This window comes from Chiroxiphia lanceolata, chromosome 5, assembly GCF_009829145.1.
Source record: "Chiroxiphia lanceolata isolate bChiLan1 chromosome 5, bChiLan1.pri, whole genome shotgun sequence".
Classification (NCBI taxonomy): domain Eukaryota; kingdom Metazoa; phylum Chordata; class Aves; order Passeriformes; family Pipridae; genus Chiroxiphia; species Chiroxiphia lanceolata.
Window position 1 is genome coordinate 33,322,443 of NC_045641.1, and position 17,167 is coordinate 33,339,609.

Genomic DNA, 17,167 nt, shown 5'->3' on the forward strand with positions numbered 1-17,167 from the left:
TATTTGTTCTTATCACTGTTAATATTTATTAATACTAGAGGATTGATAGCCTTTTTTCAAAGTATAATAAACGGATTAAAATGCAACTTCATGCACACTGGACAATTAGATATGTCATTTTACTTTGACAGAAGCCGAAATAGATATTCGAATGAGAGAGGAGTTTTCTAAGGTGTGTTTTGAAACACTGCTCCAGTTTTCATTCAGTAATAAAGTCACAACTCCTCAGGAAGGCTACATTTCTAGGATGGCACTTTCTGTGCTCTTGAAAAGGTCACAGGATGTATTGCATCGCTACATAGAAGATGAGAGATTGAGTGGCAAATGTCCTCTTCCACGGTATGTTTGTTTTTCTTTAGGAACTGAAGGTATTCCCAGGATTTTATGAGAGGAAGGTTGCATTCAAAATATCACTCAGTCAGGAAAAAATTAAGGGGGGGGTGTTGAAATTTAAAAGCCAGGGAAATGTTTGTGGGGAAGACATTTCAAAGAAAATGCTGATACCAATTTTTTGTTGAAAAACCTTTAAATAATAATGGTCATATTCTGTGCTGTTACATTTTCAGTTACTGAAACAACATATCTGATATCTACAGCATAATACTTCTGAAATCTGATTTCTTTTTATTCCCAATAGAGCTATGTGTAGTTATTAAATTGAGATGTGGAGTCTTACCAAAAATAAGATAAAATATCCCAACAGCAACATTGTGAATCATTACTCAAGTAACTGTTCTTGAAATGGAAAAATTGACTGAAGTACTAAGAAATTCTTTAAAATAGGAACTTATTTGAAATTCACTTAACTTTTGAAGGTTTTGATCATGAATGTGGAAATTGATTATGTTACTGTTAATCATGTATTTTGATATGAGTGTTTTCAGATTGAGATGTGTATGGTGTTACTGTTTAGAGGATCAAATTTAAAGCTATCCTAGCTGAGACAACAGCAATAATGGTGGTAAAGTTAAAGAAAAATGTTAACGTTAACCTCTAACTATCCTTTTAATGGCAGGCTTCATTGCAGCTGTTTGCCATTGGGTGTTGTTTTCATGTTGTGTAAGTTTCATAGAAAACTTATATTCTTAAGGCAAAAATGAGTATTTGACTGTTTGCATTTTTTCCTTTCTAGGCAGCAAGTAACAGAAATCATATTTGTTTTAAAAGCTGTCAGCACTCTCATAGATTCACTTAAAAAAACTCAACCTGAAAATGGTAAGTTTCTGTTAAACAGCATGGTTCTAAACAAGGTAACGTTACATCTACCACAGAGATGTATTTATTATTTCCTGTAGTAATTTCCCCAGAAATTTGAAAGAAAAGTGTAGTCTGTAAGATTCAGTGTATTGTAATTCTTTGTATTTGCAGGTGGCAGGTAGACAGAAACAAAAACCACAAAGTTTTTCCAGTATGCCTAAAAGCATAAGGTTCTAAAATATATTTAATAAAAAGAGAACCTCAGTTTGTGGTGTCCTTTTCTAAAAACAAAGAAACCAAAAAGCTGCCATAAAATGTTAGTGGAATTCTTAAATACATGAAGTCTTGATAGATCCTTTTTTCTTTCCATGATACCTTTGTAGGTCTTTATGGATCTTGTTCACATAGGTGCCGCACCGCTGTAGTTGAAGCGGGTGTACAAGCTGAATGCACAGACAGGCTGGTAGATACTTAAACTTGTGGTCTTGCTATCGCTCTCTTCGTGCTTTAGTATCTCATGTGCCTTGGATTGAGAAAGATGTCTTAGCTCATTGATGTCCAAGTAAATGGTTGACAGATGTATTTAAAAGGTTGAATTAAATGAAAGACCTCAACTTCATTTATAATCATGTATCCTGTTCCTCCTGTAAGCTGCGCCTACAGTGTATGTGTGGAGAGTTCTTGCAAGAAAACTTAGTCATGAGTCTTGGTATTGGACTCTGAAATTCTGGCAGAACTGCATATACAACACTTCCCTCTACTTCCCTGCTTTTGATATTACGAAGAACAGGAAAAAAAACCCTTTTCAACCCTGAAATAAACAAATAAACCAGTCTTTCCAGAAAAACACAGGCAGGTGGGTTTCTGCAAAGAGGCAGTGCCTCATCTGCAGCATCACTGAGCAGCCAGAGTTATGATAATGTGTTTTCCAAGGCTGATGGCAAAAGCGTGCAGGCAGAACTATGCCAGGATGCCTAAAGCCTTTTGGCAAACCCTGAAAGCAACAGAAGTACTACTTTGGTGGGTCTTCTTCTTAGAAGGGTAGAGTAGCCAGCTCAGCTGGACTGTTCCCCACATCCCTCTTCCTGTATGAGAGGCATTCTTCCCCTGGACATAAGCAGCAGTGCTTGCCAAACCTCCCGTGCACTTTCTTATAAAGAGAACCACTAGACAAATTACAGAATCACTTCACTCCCACTTCTTCTACCTTGTAATAATTTTATTTATTTAAGATAATTATTAATGTTGTCTGAAATCAGGGTTTGTTTTCTTTTGAAAGCAGAGCTAAAACAGAAATAAGCAAGGAAGTGACATAATAAATAAGATGCATGCTTCAATGTTTAATTTCACTTGTTGGAGTAACAAACTTTACTATGGATATTTTTTTTTTCTTGGTCCAGTGTTTCTACCTCTGTTTTCTATAGCTCTTGTAATCTGGAATGATCTGAAATCAATAGCAAGTCTCAGTGCTGACAATTTTCCAGAAGTGAGATATGCTTCCAGTTCAATTTTCTGTCTGTAGCAGAGAAAAGCGGGCAGAAAATGCACGTGCATTACAGATTTAATAAAAGTATTATCTTAAATTTGTCAGTTCTTCATCCAGAAAGCACAGTGAATTACTCAAATGTAGAAACACAGGTGTGTAGCACCATTTTATGGATATTATCCCATCTGGCCTCCAGTTGTGGCTGCAAAAAAAGAATATGGCTCTCCTGCAGAAATCATGCCTCATATTTGAGTGCCCTGTGGGGATGCCATAGTGTCTGTATAGCACTGGGTACCTATGTTTAGGCAGCTGAATGTGCCCTTATTTATACAGATACTGAAAAAAAAAATTGTTGTAAGAATTTGGACAGTAGTAAGTGATTCAGTCTGTTCTTTTCTTCCTTGCAGTTGATGCTAGCACATGGGCACAAGTTATTGCCTTGTACCCGACTTTAGTAGAATGTATTACCTGCTCATCCTCGGAAGTGTGCTCTGCTCTGAAGGAGGCACTGGTTCCTTTTAAGGACTTCATGCATCCACCAGCATCCAAGGTACAGAATGGAGAGTCTTGACCCCATAAAACTTCTTTTTTATTCTTGAAGGGAAAAAAAGTATCCAAAAATGTTTGTTCCCGGGTGAAGTTTCTCTGAGGAAATCTCTTGTGACTAGTACTTTGGCAACTGTGCTGACTGCCTTTTAACTGTACTAACAAGAGCTCAGTAAGTCGTGAATATAGGCTATATCTCAAAGGTTCCAGAGTGAGTAGCAGTGCAAACCTTTAATAAATTTAACTGACTAGTTGGAATCATTTATAATCTAATGTACTTGCTACAGTATCTTGAAGTGGTGATTGAAAAGTGGGCTTATGTACAGCTTGTTGTGTATGTGTTAATGATGTAATTAAAAATAATTCAATTCAGTCAGATTTATTAGGCTGGTGTTTTGCACCCTTTTTTTGAAGTACGAATTGTACTAAAATTTTATGCAAGATGGTACTGTAACATTCCATATATCTGTAACCAGCCTTTGTAAACAAAGGGAACTGATATACTTGTGTGTATAATAAATGGTACAGTTCTGTATAAAATAGTTGCATTTATTATTTAAATTCTTTTTAAAATATTGATAATGTCAAATGCTTGAAAATGTATTTATTATGAATAAGTTGTATGCTTGCATTTTTACTTACAGTTTGCCTTCTAAATTGCCAGATATGCTCATCCATATCTGATCATGTTATTAATTTTTGCTTAATTGAATGTATCTTCTTTGTGGCTATTGGACATCTACAAAGGGTCATATAACAAAAGATTGCAGCAAGCAGTCACAGTCTGCTGATCTCAAACTTCAGAGTAGTTGACCTGAAATGTTTGAATATGCAGAAATCCACTGTAGCACTTCAAGACTACCATACCTCACTTCATAATATATTTTTTCAAGATGTTTGTTTTACTTAATTCTGTCCATTTTTGTAGTTGCAGCCTTGCTTTAAAAAAAAACCCAAACATATTTGAGGATTGTTAGCCTTTTCTGGCCTTCTTGGCAAGTGTCACAATCTTTGAATCATGACCCAAGAAAGGTGATTTCAAGTATCTAAAATACTTGGCTGTAATACTGTGTTCAGTAATTCTAAGTGCTTTGTTTTGTAATGTCTTTTCAACCCAAACAAATTGTTCTAATCTTTTAATTATAAACTGTGTCTGATAAAAACCGCGAGAAGTGTAGTTTTGAAGATAGTTACTCATTTAGAAATGCAGTAAAATTTGTCATTAAGTAAATGTGAATGTTTCACTTTCACGTAATACACAATTGAAGTAAAACACTTTTAATAGTATTGTTTTTAAAGTTTGTGATCTAGCATTTAAACTCTTATTTAATTCATTTTGATTTCAGTAATGTTTCACCTGTATTCACATATTTTTAATCTGTGATGTGAAAGCACAAAGGCCAAATATATATACAAAAAAAAGACAGGTGCCTTCCTATGGATTTCAGAGCTTATCTTTAGGGTTTTGTTTCTTCAAGTCTTTTGTAGATATTAAAAGATATTGTCATGCTTAAGAAATGGTATTACATCTGTTTGCTTTGCACTTCCCTGGCTAAAGGGACATTGATTGGTCCATATGAACAGGTGTAAAAGTTGTAGAAGCTTCAAGCTGAAGGTGTGATGAACTGGTCAGGGCTACCCTGCATGAATAATGTTCTTCAAGCAGGGCTTTGGACAGGTTGCTCCCACAAGGCTCCAGTTTATGGTCCTTTTTAAAAACTTTCTATTTCAAAATACAGTAAATATTAAAGAGGCTTCAAACCTTGCACATTTCTGTGACCAAAGTTGCATAGAACTTAATTGTGAAGCGTGGATAGTTTTAAGAGAACACACAGTTTACATTAAAGAAGCAAGTTCTTCTCATTAATAGAATTTATGTCAAAATACCTTCTGTGGAGGAGCAGTTCCAGTATACTGCAGAACTGGGTGTCGCATACAGGTAACAACATTATCCATACTCTGAAAGTGAAAATCTCACAACTGCTCTCCTAATTAGTGGAAGATAAGTCAAAGTCTATGAGGTTATTAAGGAAACAAAGCGTAGGACAGGAAAGAAGGGAATTAATTTGTTTTAGAATATATTATTTTAACCAGAATTTCTGAAAAGAGGTGTGCAGACCAAGCTGTGGGTGAATTTGTTTCTAATTAGTTTCTAATTGATTTTTCAGTGGTAATACAGATGCATTTGTCCAATAAGGTAAATCTTCATTTTTATCTGTAATTCAAAAAGGGGATGCATTAGTCTTTCCAGACTCTAGAACTTAGGCTATTTTACCACCTATAGACATTAATCTTCCAAAAATTTTGAAATAAACTACCAATGAGCTAACTTTCCTTTCTTTCTTCTTAATTACAAAATTAATAATATCTGTGCTATTTGAGGTGTGTTTTGGACATGCAAGCTTGGTTTGACTGTATAAAAACTGCTTTCTTTTATTTGGTATAAATACTTTGAGAACTAAAAACAAAGCTACTTAGCTTAGAAAAGATGTTTTCATTGAATTTATTTTGTCTGTGAATAAGAATTATTCCCTTTACTGTGCCTTCTTGTCCATCACTCAAATATTTCTTCCAACTTGAAGTATCAGTTTCTTTTTTCTCTTTGTACTTTCTGCGAAACATTCTTAGGGTTTCTTTGATGCAAACAGCATTTTTGAATGTTTAAATTTCACATTTTTACATGTTTTTAGCAAGGTAAATCTTGCTTTGGAAGGGAATCAAATTAATTTAACATTACCTATTGAGTAGACCCATGTCCAAGTTCTTTTCAAGTCTGTAGGGTTGCTTATTCATGAGAAGTAAAACCCATGAACTTTTTCAGGATCAGGGTCTGCAGTGTGTCACTGAAGGCAGCCAGAAGAGGGATACAGCTGACTGTATAGAAATGTGTCAGCTGGAAATTAGAAGATAAGCATTAATTGCTTATTGAATGTAACCACAGTCTTCACCTTTTTCCTTCTTGTCTACAATTTTAAATAAGACATGGATGGGAATTCAAATTATTAGATTATTAGCATGTTCATATCAAGACTTTGGATTACTTGGGAAAACTTGTGTGTCTCAATGCCATGACCATTAATGTACTCAAGGATTTAAGATTGCATAGTAACTGATTATGAAAAAAGAAAGAGGCCTCAAGCTGGGAACTTCTAAGAATAAGATGTTCTTTAAGAAGTAACCTACAGTAGTTATTTGCTTATCTTCAGAGATGGTTATCTAACTGGAATCTGTTTTGTTCCCTTGTACATGAGCCTGCTTCCCCACCTCTTTTATTGGTGAACTGTGGAATGTTTCTGGACATTAAACCACATGAAACACATGGTGACTGTAAATTATTTACAAGAGTAAGTGAGAGTACATCTGTGAAAATCAGTAGTTTTTCATCATATTCTGCAGATGGAGTTCTTTCTTTACTTGGGTTGAGTTGTTTCTTCTTGTCAAACAGCAAATCTTCTCATAGCTGGCCTTGAACTCTTCAGGCAAGATATTTTTAGCAAGATTAATGCCTTTCTTTTCCTCAGCACATGACAAGCACAAGTACTAGTCATCAGTGAGAGAAGGAATTGCTGTCCACACCTGCCTTGTGAGCAGTGCATATTCTGACTGCTACAGGCCCGTAAGGGTGTTTAAAGTGGGGTGCATCAGAAAGTTCCAAATAAGGCAGCTAGTGTGTAGGGTTTGTTTAAATTGGAATCCAAAATTGTGCACAGATATGGCCTATATCCATACGTGTAAAGCATTTAACCATCAGCAAAATATTGATATTATATTTTTATTCCCTGCAAAGAGCTTACTTTCTCCGTGGAGTTTCCACCCCTACTTTCTGACAGTACTTTTCTGTGTGTGCTTTTCTGTGTGTGCTTCAGGTGTAAGTTTTTGGGGCAGGGACTCTTCGTCTATACAGCATTTTGTATATCGGGGCAAGTATAAGTCCAATAAAAATGATGGTAAAAAGTCAATGTAGAAGATAGATTTCATTTGCAGAGTACATACTCTTTAGGGTTCATAGCTGAGTTGTAGTGTTCAGGTTTATGTCACATTCAAAGTATCTGACTGCTGTGTAATTCAAGACAGATAACATTACACCCCCTAGGAATCCGGTTGCTGGGATCAAGAATGACTACAGCAGCAGCAAGTGAGCAAAATATTGCATGGATGGTTTAAGACAACTTGTGTGAGAAAGAAAGTGAAATTCAATACTCATGATTCTTAGGGAGGAGGGAGAACCTCAAAATAAAAATGACTGGACTTGAAGAAGGTAGCCCAGAAAATTGATAGGGAAGATCTCACAGAAGACAAGTTTGAGTTACGAGAGGAACTGAGGAGATAAGACAGTTCCTTGGAGATGTGAAGGTCTTAACTGAAAATATGTGCCAAGACTAGCTGTAATAAGAGACCAACTCAGTTAAACAAGGAATTCCATTGAATTCAAATACAATGAGCAGAGGACCATGGAAGGTGGAAATTCAGATAATGCCAAAGAGCAGTGTCAACAGATAGGGATGAAAGTAGATGAGATACACCAGTCAGCTGACAGAATAAATGCATAAGTAGTAAAAGATTTGCACTAAAAAAAGTTCTGACTACTTAAAAGAGTATGGCTGTTGACACAGGTGATTGGTGTTTGGTTCAGAGCTGCAATTTCTGTTGATTTTTTTCGTTTGTTACAGTGATGACTGATCCAAAAAGTCACTGCCAACTGCCAGTGTATTGCTTGTGCAAATGATATGAGTGACAAAGATTGAAGAAGCTTGCCTGGAAAAAGGAAAACAGGATAGAAAATGGTTATATCCTGTCAAATTGACTGAGCAGGACAAATTTTTTCCTGGTATTTAAAGAACTAATCTGAGTAATTTCAGCATTTTAAAGATCATCTTTGTGATGTCCTTGTGTCCTATCAGTTAGCGAGTAACATGCTAAAAACCAATCCTTGTATTTCTGAGTTCCTTATTTAAGCATTTTTGTCTCGATTATGAAACAACTTTGATAAAAAGGATAAGGTAGCTGTGTGTTCACTGTGCTAACTGCAGGACTTCACTAGCAAGAGATGAGACCATTGCTTGAATTTCTTATCTATGTTTAGAGGAGTTCTCAGATAAGCTTATTTTTAAAATCAGTATGATAAACTTTTCTCTTTCCATGTTAACATGTTTATTGCCACTGGTGGTCCAGATGCCTGCCTTAAGAACCTCATAAGAAATCTCATTTATCTTCTTTTTACCTGAAGCATGATATCCTTATGGAAGGAATGAGTTAAGTACAGCTACCATCTTTTTCTTCAATCAAAAATACTGCGATGTTGAAGCATATTCAAAGGCATCAGCCCATCAGTCTGTTTTGTTTTCAGAAGAGATTACCAATAGAGAGAGAAAGAATGAATTGCTTACCAATGAGAAAGCAAATCCCTTGGAAGTCAGGTCTCGGTTTGGCATCTTCACAGTTTTGTTACTGAAGACTCTGATCTTCAAACTGGAGTCAAACCTGTTGCTCTCTGTGCACAGAACATGTCTTAGTGTTGGCATGAGTCTCCATGACCAGTGGTATCTCCAAAGCTGATAGCTTTAAGACTGCAGAGGCTTGTGAGGATGTGACAGTTGGAAACTTGAAACTTGTCCAAACTTTACATTGCCTAGTCTGTTGGTTTTAATGTTAACTATTTCTTACTTGGAACTATTGAAGTTGCTTATGTTTCTGGCTTCCTTGCCAGAAGACTGACTCTTCTTTCCCCCATCACATCACAAACTAATGCCTGATCATGAGGGGAGGGACTGAGAGGCTCCATAGAAAAATGGCAGCCGAAACTGGATTGCCATCAATGCAGAGAGAGCAGTCTGGTTTTGATCAGCCTCTCTCATAAGAAAACATGAAGAGGACAAGAGTATTAAGTGCATAGTACTGCTGGCATGTACATGTACAAATTTCTGGAGTACATCACAACTATTACTTGCAGATTTACTTACTGAACATCTCTTCATGTCTCCTTGCTTGACGTAGCATAATATGGTACTACCTTACCACTAAAATGACCCCCAGAGTCTGCACAAAGTACCATCCTAGAACAAATGAGGAAAGAGAAACATTTGTCTTAGAACAGAGTGATTTAAATATCTTCTTTCAAAATATGAAGTTAATAATGTCTGTTACAGCTGCATGCACCATAATATCTTAAAATTTGAAGCAGTTATGTGTTGCCAGAGTCTCAAAGAGAATGCATTGAACTGATGAATGGAGTAGCACAAACCCCTCCCTCTTTACAGAGTTAAGAGTGGGAAGCAAGTTCTTGAAGTGCTAAACTACAGTCTGATAGCAGTAGCTGTTTCTCACAGTTTAATTTCACTTTAATCAGCTCAATTCAAACAACTAGGTCAAGTTTGGAAATGGGTTAGGAATTGAAAAAGTTTTGGGGTTTTTTTTCTTTCCATACACAGGATAGACCTATGAAGGTAAAATCCACTGTTATCTAAAAGGTGAAGGCAGTGGCAACCAGAAACAATCCATTGTCCTCTTTGATAACAAAATGTATTTCATGGATTTTTCCAATACATTTAAAACAGATCTAATATAAGAATTATTTCAAATGCCATTTTCTGCACTTTGCCATTTTCTGCACATTACAGCACTTTGCATCCAAACAGAGCTCTTGGCAAACTAATTAAGTGCTACATAATAAGAAAATGTATGCAGGCATTTTCAGATAAAATGTAACCATTTAGCATCTAATAAGCTATAGAATCTTAACTATGAAAAATGTATTCCCTAGTTCTAAAAGGTTGCCAATCGTTGTGAAGTGACTATATTTAATTGCAAACAAACATTTAAATAATTGCTAATGAAGTAACAATAATCTTTTAGAAGAGATAAATATAGATGCAAAATCAGGCTTAAAACATAGGTTTTTGTTTATTTAAGTCATTATTAAAAAGGAGTCACTTTTGACAGAAATCATTCCTCCTGTAATCAAACTTAGGAGAGGCAGTAAGTAGTATGTGCTTTGAGATGCACAAGTTGGATTTCTTTTCTGAGATTTAGGTAACTAAAATATTGAGGTCTACCACAAGAGTAAATAACCTGGCTTTCATTTGCAATCAGGGAAGACAAAATAGGCAGGCCTGGCAGGAGAACCATTCTGTCCTAAAAGAGGTCACGTAAGTTGCTATGTGGTAGTGACAGCGCTTGCTACCAGAGCATAGGAAAACTTCTTTAGGCTTAGACGTCTGGTGTTTCATGGGGTTTTTTTAAGTTTACTTTAAACATCTCAAAATGGAGATGAGAGAGCTACAGTAAATGCAGTTGACCTTGCTATTGCCATGTGTTGATGGTGCTGCAGTTTTTCTGAGTTCCCCTAACAGCATCTTCTTTGTGTTTTTTGTTTGTTTGTTTGTTTGTTTGCATTTTGGACCTTTATATGTCCTTTGCAAGGGGCTTACTCTAAGGCTTGCCTGTTCCCCCCTCCTCCCCCCTCCCTCAGAGATCATGTTTAAATATTTATTTGTTGTACCCTGTGTCTGCAAGGGATAACATGCTGTGACTTCCTTGTTGTCATGGCATTAGTCTAAATAATTAGACAAAGAGTTAAGAGATCTACAGTTACTGTTAGTGTAGAACACTGAGCTCTTTTTGAACTTTAAATTCTCCTTGCTACTGATCTGTCTTGGTTTTCCATTGCTTCCCCAATCTGGACAAGTATGTGACATTATTGTCTTCATGAACCCAATAAACTGAACGAAACATTTCCAGTCCTGCTACACTTATGTACACTCATCAAGAATTTTTCCATTTGTTCTTTATGTTACATTTAACTGCTGCTTTTTCCCCAAATGATTCAGCAAGTGTACAGTTACTTCTGATACGTACAACTTGGTGCCTGAATGCTTATTTTTGTCATTTGAATTTCTCATCTTTGAGGAAAATGAGAAAATACTATCTAGTAAGACTGAGTTCTTTCAAAGCCCCTACACATTCACACTCTCAGTAAAAAGACTTGAATTACTGAAAGTAATTAAGGGCTCCCATCCTCAAAATCTTTCAAGCTTTGCATTACAGGATGTGGGAAAGAGAGAGGGAATCAGAAAGGTGGGTGGCTCCGACGAACATTTAAGATCTGAAAGCATGCAGATTGATTCCTGTATCCATCTGCAGCCTTGCATATTTCCTAACCTTTCAGGTCCTTTTTCATTGCTTTCCAGGATCTGCTTTAATTACTCTTGGAGTTCTTGTTTTTAGATAAATGAAAATCCAGAAAGAAAATATCATGTAGGTGTTCTGATTTGCCATATAATAAACTCTGATATACTCTAAGTATCTGCCAGTACTTTGTACTGATATCTGATTATAATTTCTGCCTGTACATGCTAAAAGAGAAATACTTCAATTAATAAACTTAACAACCTCCAAGAGGAAACAGTATTCTACTGTTGTTTATCTCCCCTTCATATAAATAATTAAATTGATCCAAATGATGTGGTTTAAATTTACATTTTACTTTCACCCAGAAGTGCTGATTTTCCTCATATAGAAAGTGCTAACTTCTTGTCTAAGAAACTTCCTAAATGTTCTCATGATGTTAAGGTGGGCTTCAGTCTGTTAATTAAGGAGTGTAAAACAGACCTTAATTCAGGAAAACAAGTAATTGAAGTGTGAAATACTGATAGTCTTGTGTAAAAGTTGTTTTACATTATAGTTGAAGTGGCTTGAGAACAGAAGGGAGCACATAAAAAAATTAACCCATAGTTAAGTAAAAACTTTAATATTCCACATATGGAAGATTTTTTTCCACTACCAATATATTTTGTAATATAGTTAAAATAAATCTGATTATTTTATAGGGGAAAAAAGTATTTTAATATCTAGCTTTTGCTTTTTCTTTTTAATAAACACTTACACTTTCCCAATTTTAAATTGTGTTTCTTTTTCAGAACTGGGTTTTCATGTGTATGACAACTTAACTGAGTAGGAACAGAGCATACATTTCCTTGGTGCATCTGTATTTGTAATACTTTGCTTCTCCTTATTTGACTTCAAATACCCAACAATTAAGTCTCATTGCCCCTGTGAGAAATAGCATTACCTGGCTTTACCGAGGAAAACAGGAATTGAGAGAAAATGGTCTGAAGGAGATCAAACAGTCCCTTCCAGTACCAGAAGTAAAGGACTCCGAGTTACTGGGTACTTCCATTTTCTCAGCTGTAGAATGTTCTTTAATGTGCCAGGCAGTATCAAAACCATACATACTTCATAAGCATACAGAAACTCTTGGCATGTTTTCTCCAACAGAATGTTTGGTTTAAAAGTCTTTCAAACAAGCGATCAGTGATCTGATTGTGCCTGATGCTTAATATAGGTAGCAATTCCAAAATGGGGAACCATGTAATTTTATCTTTGTCTCTAAGGTGGCAATGTTTTGGCTTCTTTCTAGTGTGACTTTCTCAACTACAACTTTGTTGCAAGTTGTCGTTAGAGGCATTGCATTTCATTCTTAACCCGTGTTGCAAATAGTTTTGCACTGGAAACTCCAAGACTGTTGTGTATTATTTCCATATTTTGCATCACTGATTATTGTTAATACAGTCTTTGTAAACGCAGTCACACATTTTATTTTAAACTCTTGCAGTCTAATCCCTGTTGTGTGTTGGCAGTTGTTTTTTCAATAAATTTGTTCATAAATGAGTTGGTGGTGAAGGGCAAGAACGATCGACCAGAACGTTAGTTTAACTTTGGTGAATCTGTAATGAGGTTCCCAGTGTTTCTTTGAGGTCAATTTCTGTGTGGAGTAATTGTCTTGGAGCCTGTTTCCATTTAGAAGGAAAAGAGCTTCCAAGTTAAAGTGCAGAGCCAAGGCAGGCACTGTTGGTACTCTAAAAGCCCGTGCCCGCTCTGCCTCTCGGGCTGAGGCTGTAACAATCCCCCTGAACACGGGACTGTGCGGTGACATCCCAGCGCCATCCTGTTGCTGGTGCCGCCGCGGCCCCGGGCGGTGGCGCCTCTCCTGCCCCACCGGGCCCTGCCGCTGCCGCGCCGCTCGCGGAGTGCGTTCCCAGCGGAAAAGCCCCCGCTAGCGGGCGTCTGCTCCCTCCCCCCCCGCCTGCGCCTCCCGCGGTTCCCGCTCCGGCCCTGCGCCCCCGAGCGAGAGCGACAACAGCGGCTCTTCCCGACGCCCCGCGCGCCGCCCGGCGGGATAGCGGGCGGGGCCGGGCTGTGAGGAGCGGCCTCGCGCCGCCCCGCGCCATCTTGGGCCCGCGCCGGGGGCAGCGCTCCCCCTCCCTCTGCAAGATGGCGGCGGCCGAGTGAGTGACATGCCCGGTCACGTGGGCGCGGAGCCCCTCTCCCCCCGCGTTACACGCTCTCCATGGCTCAGCCGGACACACGGGCGGCGGCGGCGACGGACGGACGGACGGATGGAGCCGCGGCGGGAGCGGGGCCGCGGCGGAGCGCGGCGCCTTCTTTGTCTGCGGCCTCGGCAAGGCGAGCGCCTTCCCCTCCCCGACCCTTCAGCGCCCTCGATAGAGGGCTCGGCTTCTTCTTCCCTGCCAGGAGAGGCGGCAAGGGCTCCTCGCTGGGGCGGCCGGGGCGGGGGTCCTTCCGCGGCCCTTTCGCCCCCGCCGGCGACACAGCGCGACCTCGGACGAGCGGAGCTGGCTCTGGCGCGCCCCGGCCCGTGGCCGCCGGCTCTGCGGGCAGCGGGCGGGACGGCCCCGCGGGACGGCGGGAGGTCAGGGCGGGCCGGTGGCCGCCGCCTCTCCGCCCCGCACCCCCTTCCTCCGCGGCTGCCCGGGCCGGGCCGGTGGGGCCGCGCTGCGGGGAGGGGCGGCGCGGGCAGGACCTGCGCCTCGCCGGCCCCGCGGGGGTGGGCAAGGGGGGCGGCTGGGGGGATCGGGGGGTGGAAGGTGTCTGTCTGCTGCGTTTCTGTTCCCCCCCCCCCCCCCCGTTTCTCTCCTTTCTTCCCTCCCTCCTTCCCCTCCCCGCCCCATCTGTTACAGGCTTGCGGAACTGTAGCTGTTTGAAATTAAACGTGATCTTTACTGTACCAGCTGGGGTCTGTAATGTATCTGATAAATGAAGCTCTTCCCGTCGGTTTCAGGTCATGCAAGGAAAAGGGCAAAGCTGGGGAGGGAGCTGGGCGGGGTTTCCCTTTGCTTTTCACAGTCAGGCGAGAGGAGTCTGGTTGATGTCTGCAACAGATAAAGGAGACGAAGATCATCGAAAGACCCTAGAGCCCTTTTGTCTTTCTGCTGTTTTTCCCTCTAATTTCACGTATCGCTGCTGTGTTGTCTGCCTGCTTGTTTCCCCCTTCAGAAGGGGTCGGGAGCACCAGGGCCCTGGCTGAGGTAGTAGTTTGTGCTGTTGGTCGGGTTGTGACATTGCCCGCTGTGGAGATAACTGCGCAAGCTACTGCCTTGCTAGTGCTGGTGATGATCAGCTGCAGATGAAGACAATGACAATGGGAATCCCCTTTGTTTTCCGAGGTTGCATGCTGCTGAGGTGGCAACAATTCCTTCTCCTAGTTCTGCAGGAGGAATCTAGCCTTGGCCACAGAGACGAGTAGTGGTGTTTGACCGCATCAGTAGGATGCCACTTCTCTCACAGAGCTGGATGAAAAACCATTACTTTCACGCTGGCTGGAGGGCACCTGAATTTCGGCTGAAGAGCAAGTGTCTGCATTTCTTCTCAGACCTTATTATTCACATGACATCCTTGAAAGAGGTGGATTTTCTGTTTTGTGAAGATGGAAATCAGTGACAGACTTGTATTTTGTATGTTCTAATATGCAAAACTTGTTTGTGTAGTATTAAGTGCTTTTGTCTGAATAGTAAAAAGTCTTGAATATTTATCTAAGAAAAGCAAAAATATGTACTTACCACTTTCCTACACTGGTAAGAGTCCTTTTCGGTATAGTTGCCATTGTACTGCTTCGTGCTAACAGTTTTTTAGGTGAACTTCTGAGATACCTTTCCTGTATGTTTTGACTTACTGTGAAAAGCAAACCCATGAATTTGCTATTGTGAATTAACTGAAACTGCTAGTATATTTATAGTGATGGCTAAAGGTATCTTTCATATGAATTTTAATGTGTTGATCGTTATTATAATGGCTTAAACTTGGAATATATTAAAATGTTTACAATAAATGTGCACAACTGTCTGCTATGTTTTTAAAAATGAAAGTTAATTTTTCAGTCTTTATAAGACCTATGAACAGGTTGTGGTTAATCTGTTGAGTTTATACTGAAAGTTAAAGCTCTAGCTAAACACTTGAAATTAAGTTTGTACCTTAGTAGTGCTTCTAATTCACAGTTCTTATGTATTTATAATATCGGGAAGAACATGGTGATGTTTAACTGTCTCTTAATTTTTTTAACTCTGCGTGTTTAGAAGACATGCAGAGGTTGCTCTTGTACGTCTGCTGAATGTAAAGTGCCTTGCAGAACACAGAGAAGTTTAATCTGATGATGCTTCATTTCTGCCCTGTGCAGTGCGTTATTCTGGTGATTCAAACTCTGTCATAAACTAAACTTTTTAAAAGCTAGGTGTTCTCATGTTCACTAATAAACTAACACATTTAGTATTCTTACTATTAGGGGGTTTTTTGATGTTAAACAGTGATCACAGTTGTTGACTGTCTGCAAATTTAAAGCTTATCCAGTTTTTTTCCCAACTTAATCGAAGGGTCAAAAAGGATGCTATAGCTGCCTGCTTTTTGCATCCTAACAGCATATCTCAAGCAGAGACCCTTGAGGTTTGATCTGGAAGTTAGGATGGTATTTTCACAATCTACCTTTAGGTATCTATTTTAACTGGCCACCAGTCCCTCTCTCTTCAGTGGAGAAGGCAGAGATATATTGCTGATACAAATCACACTTTTAAGTACCTTAATATTATTTGATCTGAATTGGCCTTTCAAGGAGCTTGTCCCTGTATGTTGATTTTAAAGGAGGTGAAGGTCCTTCAGCTAAGCTAAGTGCCTGTAGGTGGGTTGCGTGAAATTGTCCTCCCTGTTGCTTTGCCTTATGCTTAGGCAACTCGGTAGGACTAGATCTTGGCTCCCTTTGTAGCTTTTTGGGTTTGAGGCAGAGAATCAATGAGAGAAAATGTGTTCAAGTATACTGCCATTAAGCACTTAGTTGCTTTATTTTCTGTGTAAATTATCTCCCGTAAACTTCACTTGCCACCTGAACAGTTAGTTCTTTGTGCTCTGGATGGTGACTTCAGAGTTCAGGAGAACGTTAAGAACCTGTACTTAAAGTAAGTAAGGTAGTGCTACTGAAATAATGCAGATGGGGGACTGCTGGTGAGATGATGTGTAATGCATGAGGTGGTTTGTCCTCATGTCCACATAGGTCTTGATTATGTATTGCTTAGTAGATTTTAGGTACGTACAAGTGAATTGCTTCTTGGGGACTTGCATACAAGATGCTTAGCTTTGCTCTGGGGCTATCCATGCATTTCTTGGTTCAGAGCACTACTCAGTCTTGGATTCAGAATACAGATGTTGGTCCAGTCAAGTATCAGTCTTTACTGTTTAAGTCCGATTTCCTTAGCATACTTATATGAAGAAGGCTGCAACATCAGGCTTTGAGGCAAAAAGATTTAATTCTTCAGTGGAATGGAGAGTTTTATCTTAGTGAGGTTGTAAAAGTCAAAGCTGGTATTTCTGAATCTGTGAACACGGAAAATGGCAAGGGTAGCCCGTATCTTGCAAATTCAATGATTCTTTATTGTGATGTGATTAATTAGTTGGGAAAAAAATTGCATCATGCCAATTAAAAAAGCAGTACTGCTGGCACATTGTTGTCTATGGCATTGTCTCATGCTGAAGTTTTTTCTCCTCTATTCTTCAGAGGTTTTCACACAACTTCTTGTGTAAATTTGTGTAGAAACACTAAAACAGGCACATGGCTGAGTTGATGGAATTTCTCTGCGAAGTTACTTAGTTTATAGTGTC

General features: G+C 39.3%; 2 protein-coding genes across 9 annotated transcripts in view; both read left to right on the forward strand.

Moving 5' to 3' along the window:
• The window catches only part of MON2 (MON2 homolog, regulator of endosome-to-Golgi trafficking), a 75,823-nt gene extending 63,768 nt beyond the window's left edge, over positions 1–12,055 (forward strand). For 5 of the 8 annotated variants that reach the window (XM_032689572.1, XM_032689574.1, XM_032689573.1 and 2 more), the window contains 3 exons: positions 132–339; positions 1,133–1,215; positions 3,091–12,055. In XM_032689572.1, coding sequence (XP_032545463.1) covers positions 132–339; positions 1,133–1,215; positions 3,091–3,254 — 455 coding nt within the window. In that variant the 3' untranslated portion in view covers positions 3,255–12,055. Of the gene's footprint in view, positions 1–131; positions 340–1,132; positions 1,216–3,090 lie in introns of those variants that run through there. The other 3 variants (XR_004357413.1, XR_004357414.1, XR_004357415.1) reach the window with 3 other exon arrangements.
• A 1,360-nt stretch (positions 12,056–13,415) lies between these two features.
• Positions 13,416–15,790, forward strand: LOC116787734 (translation initiation factor IF-2-like). The gene has a single exon (XM_032689588.1). The coding sequence runs from the start codon at positions 13,522–13,524 to the stop codon at positions 14,227–14,229; it is 708 nt and encodes a 235-aa protein (XP_032545479.1). The 5' UTR covers positions 13,416–13,521; the 3' UTR covers positions 14,230–15,790.
• The last annotated feature ends 1,377 nt before the right edge of the window (positions 15,791–17,167 follow it).

Coding starts and splice junctions, on each gene's coding strand:
- LOC116787734 (XM_032689588.1), top strand. CDS start 13,522: ATGCCCGGTCACGTGGGCGCGGAGCCCCTCTCCCCCCGCGTTACACGC.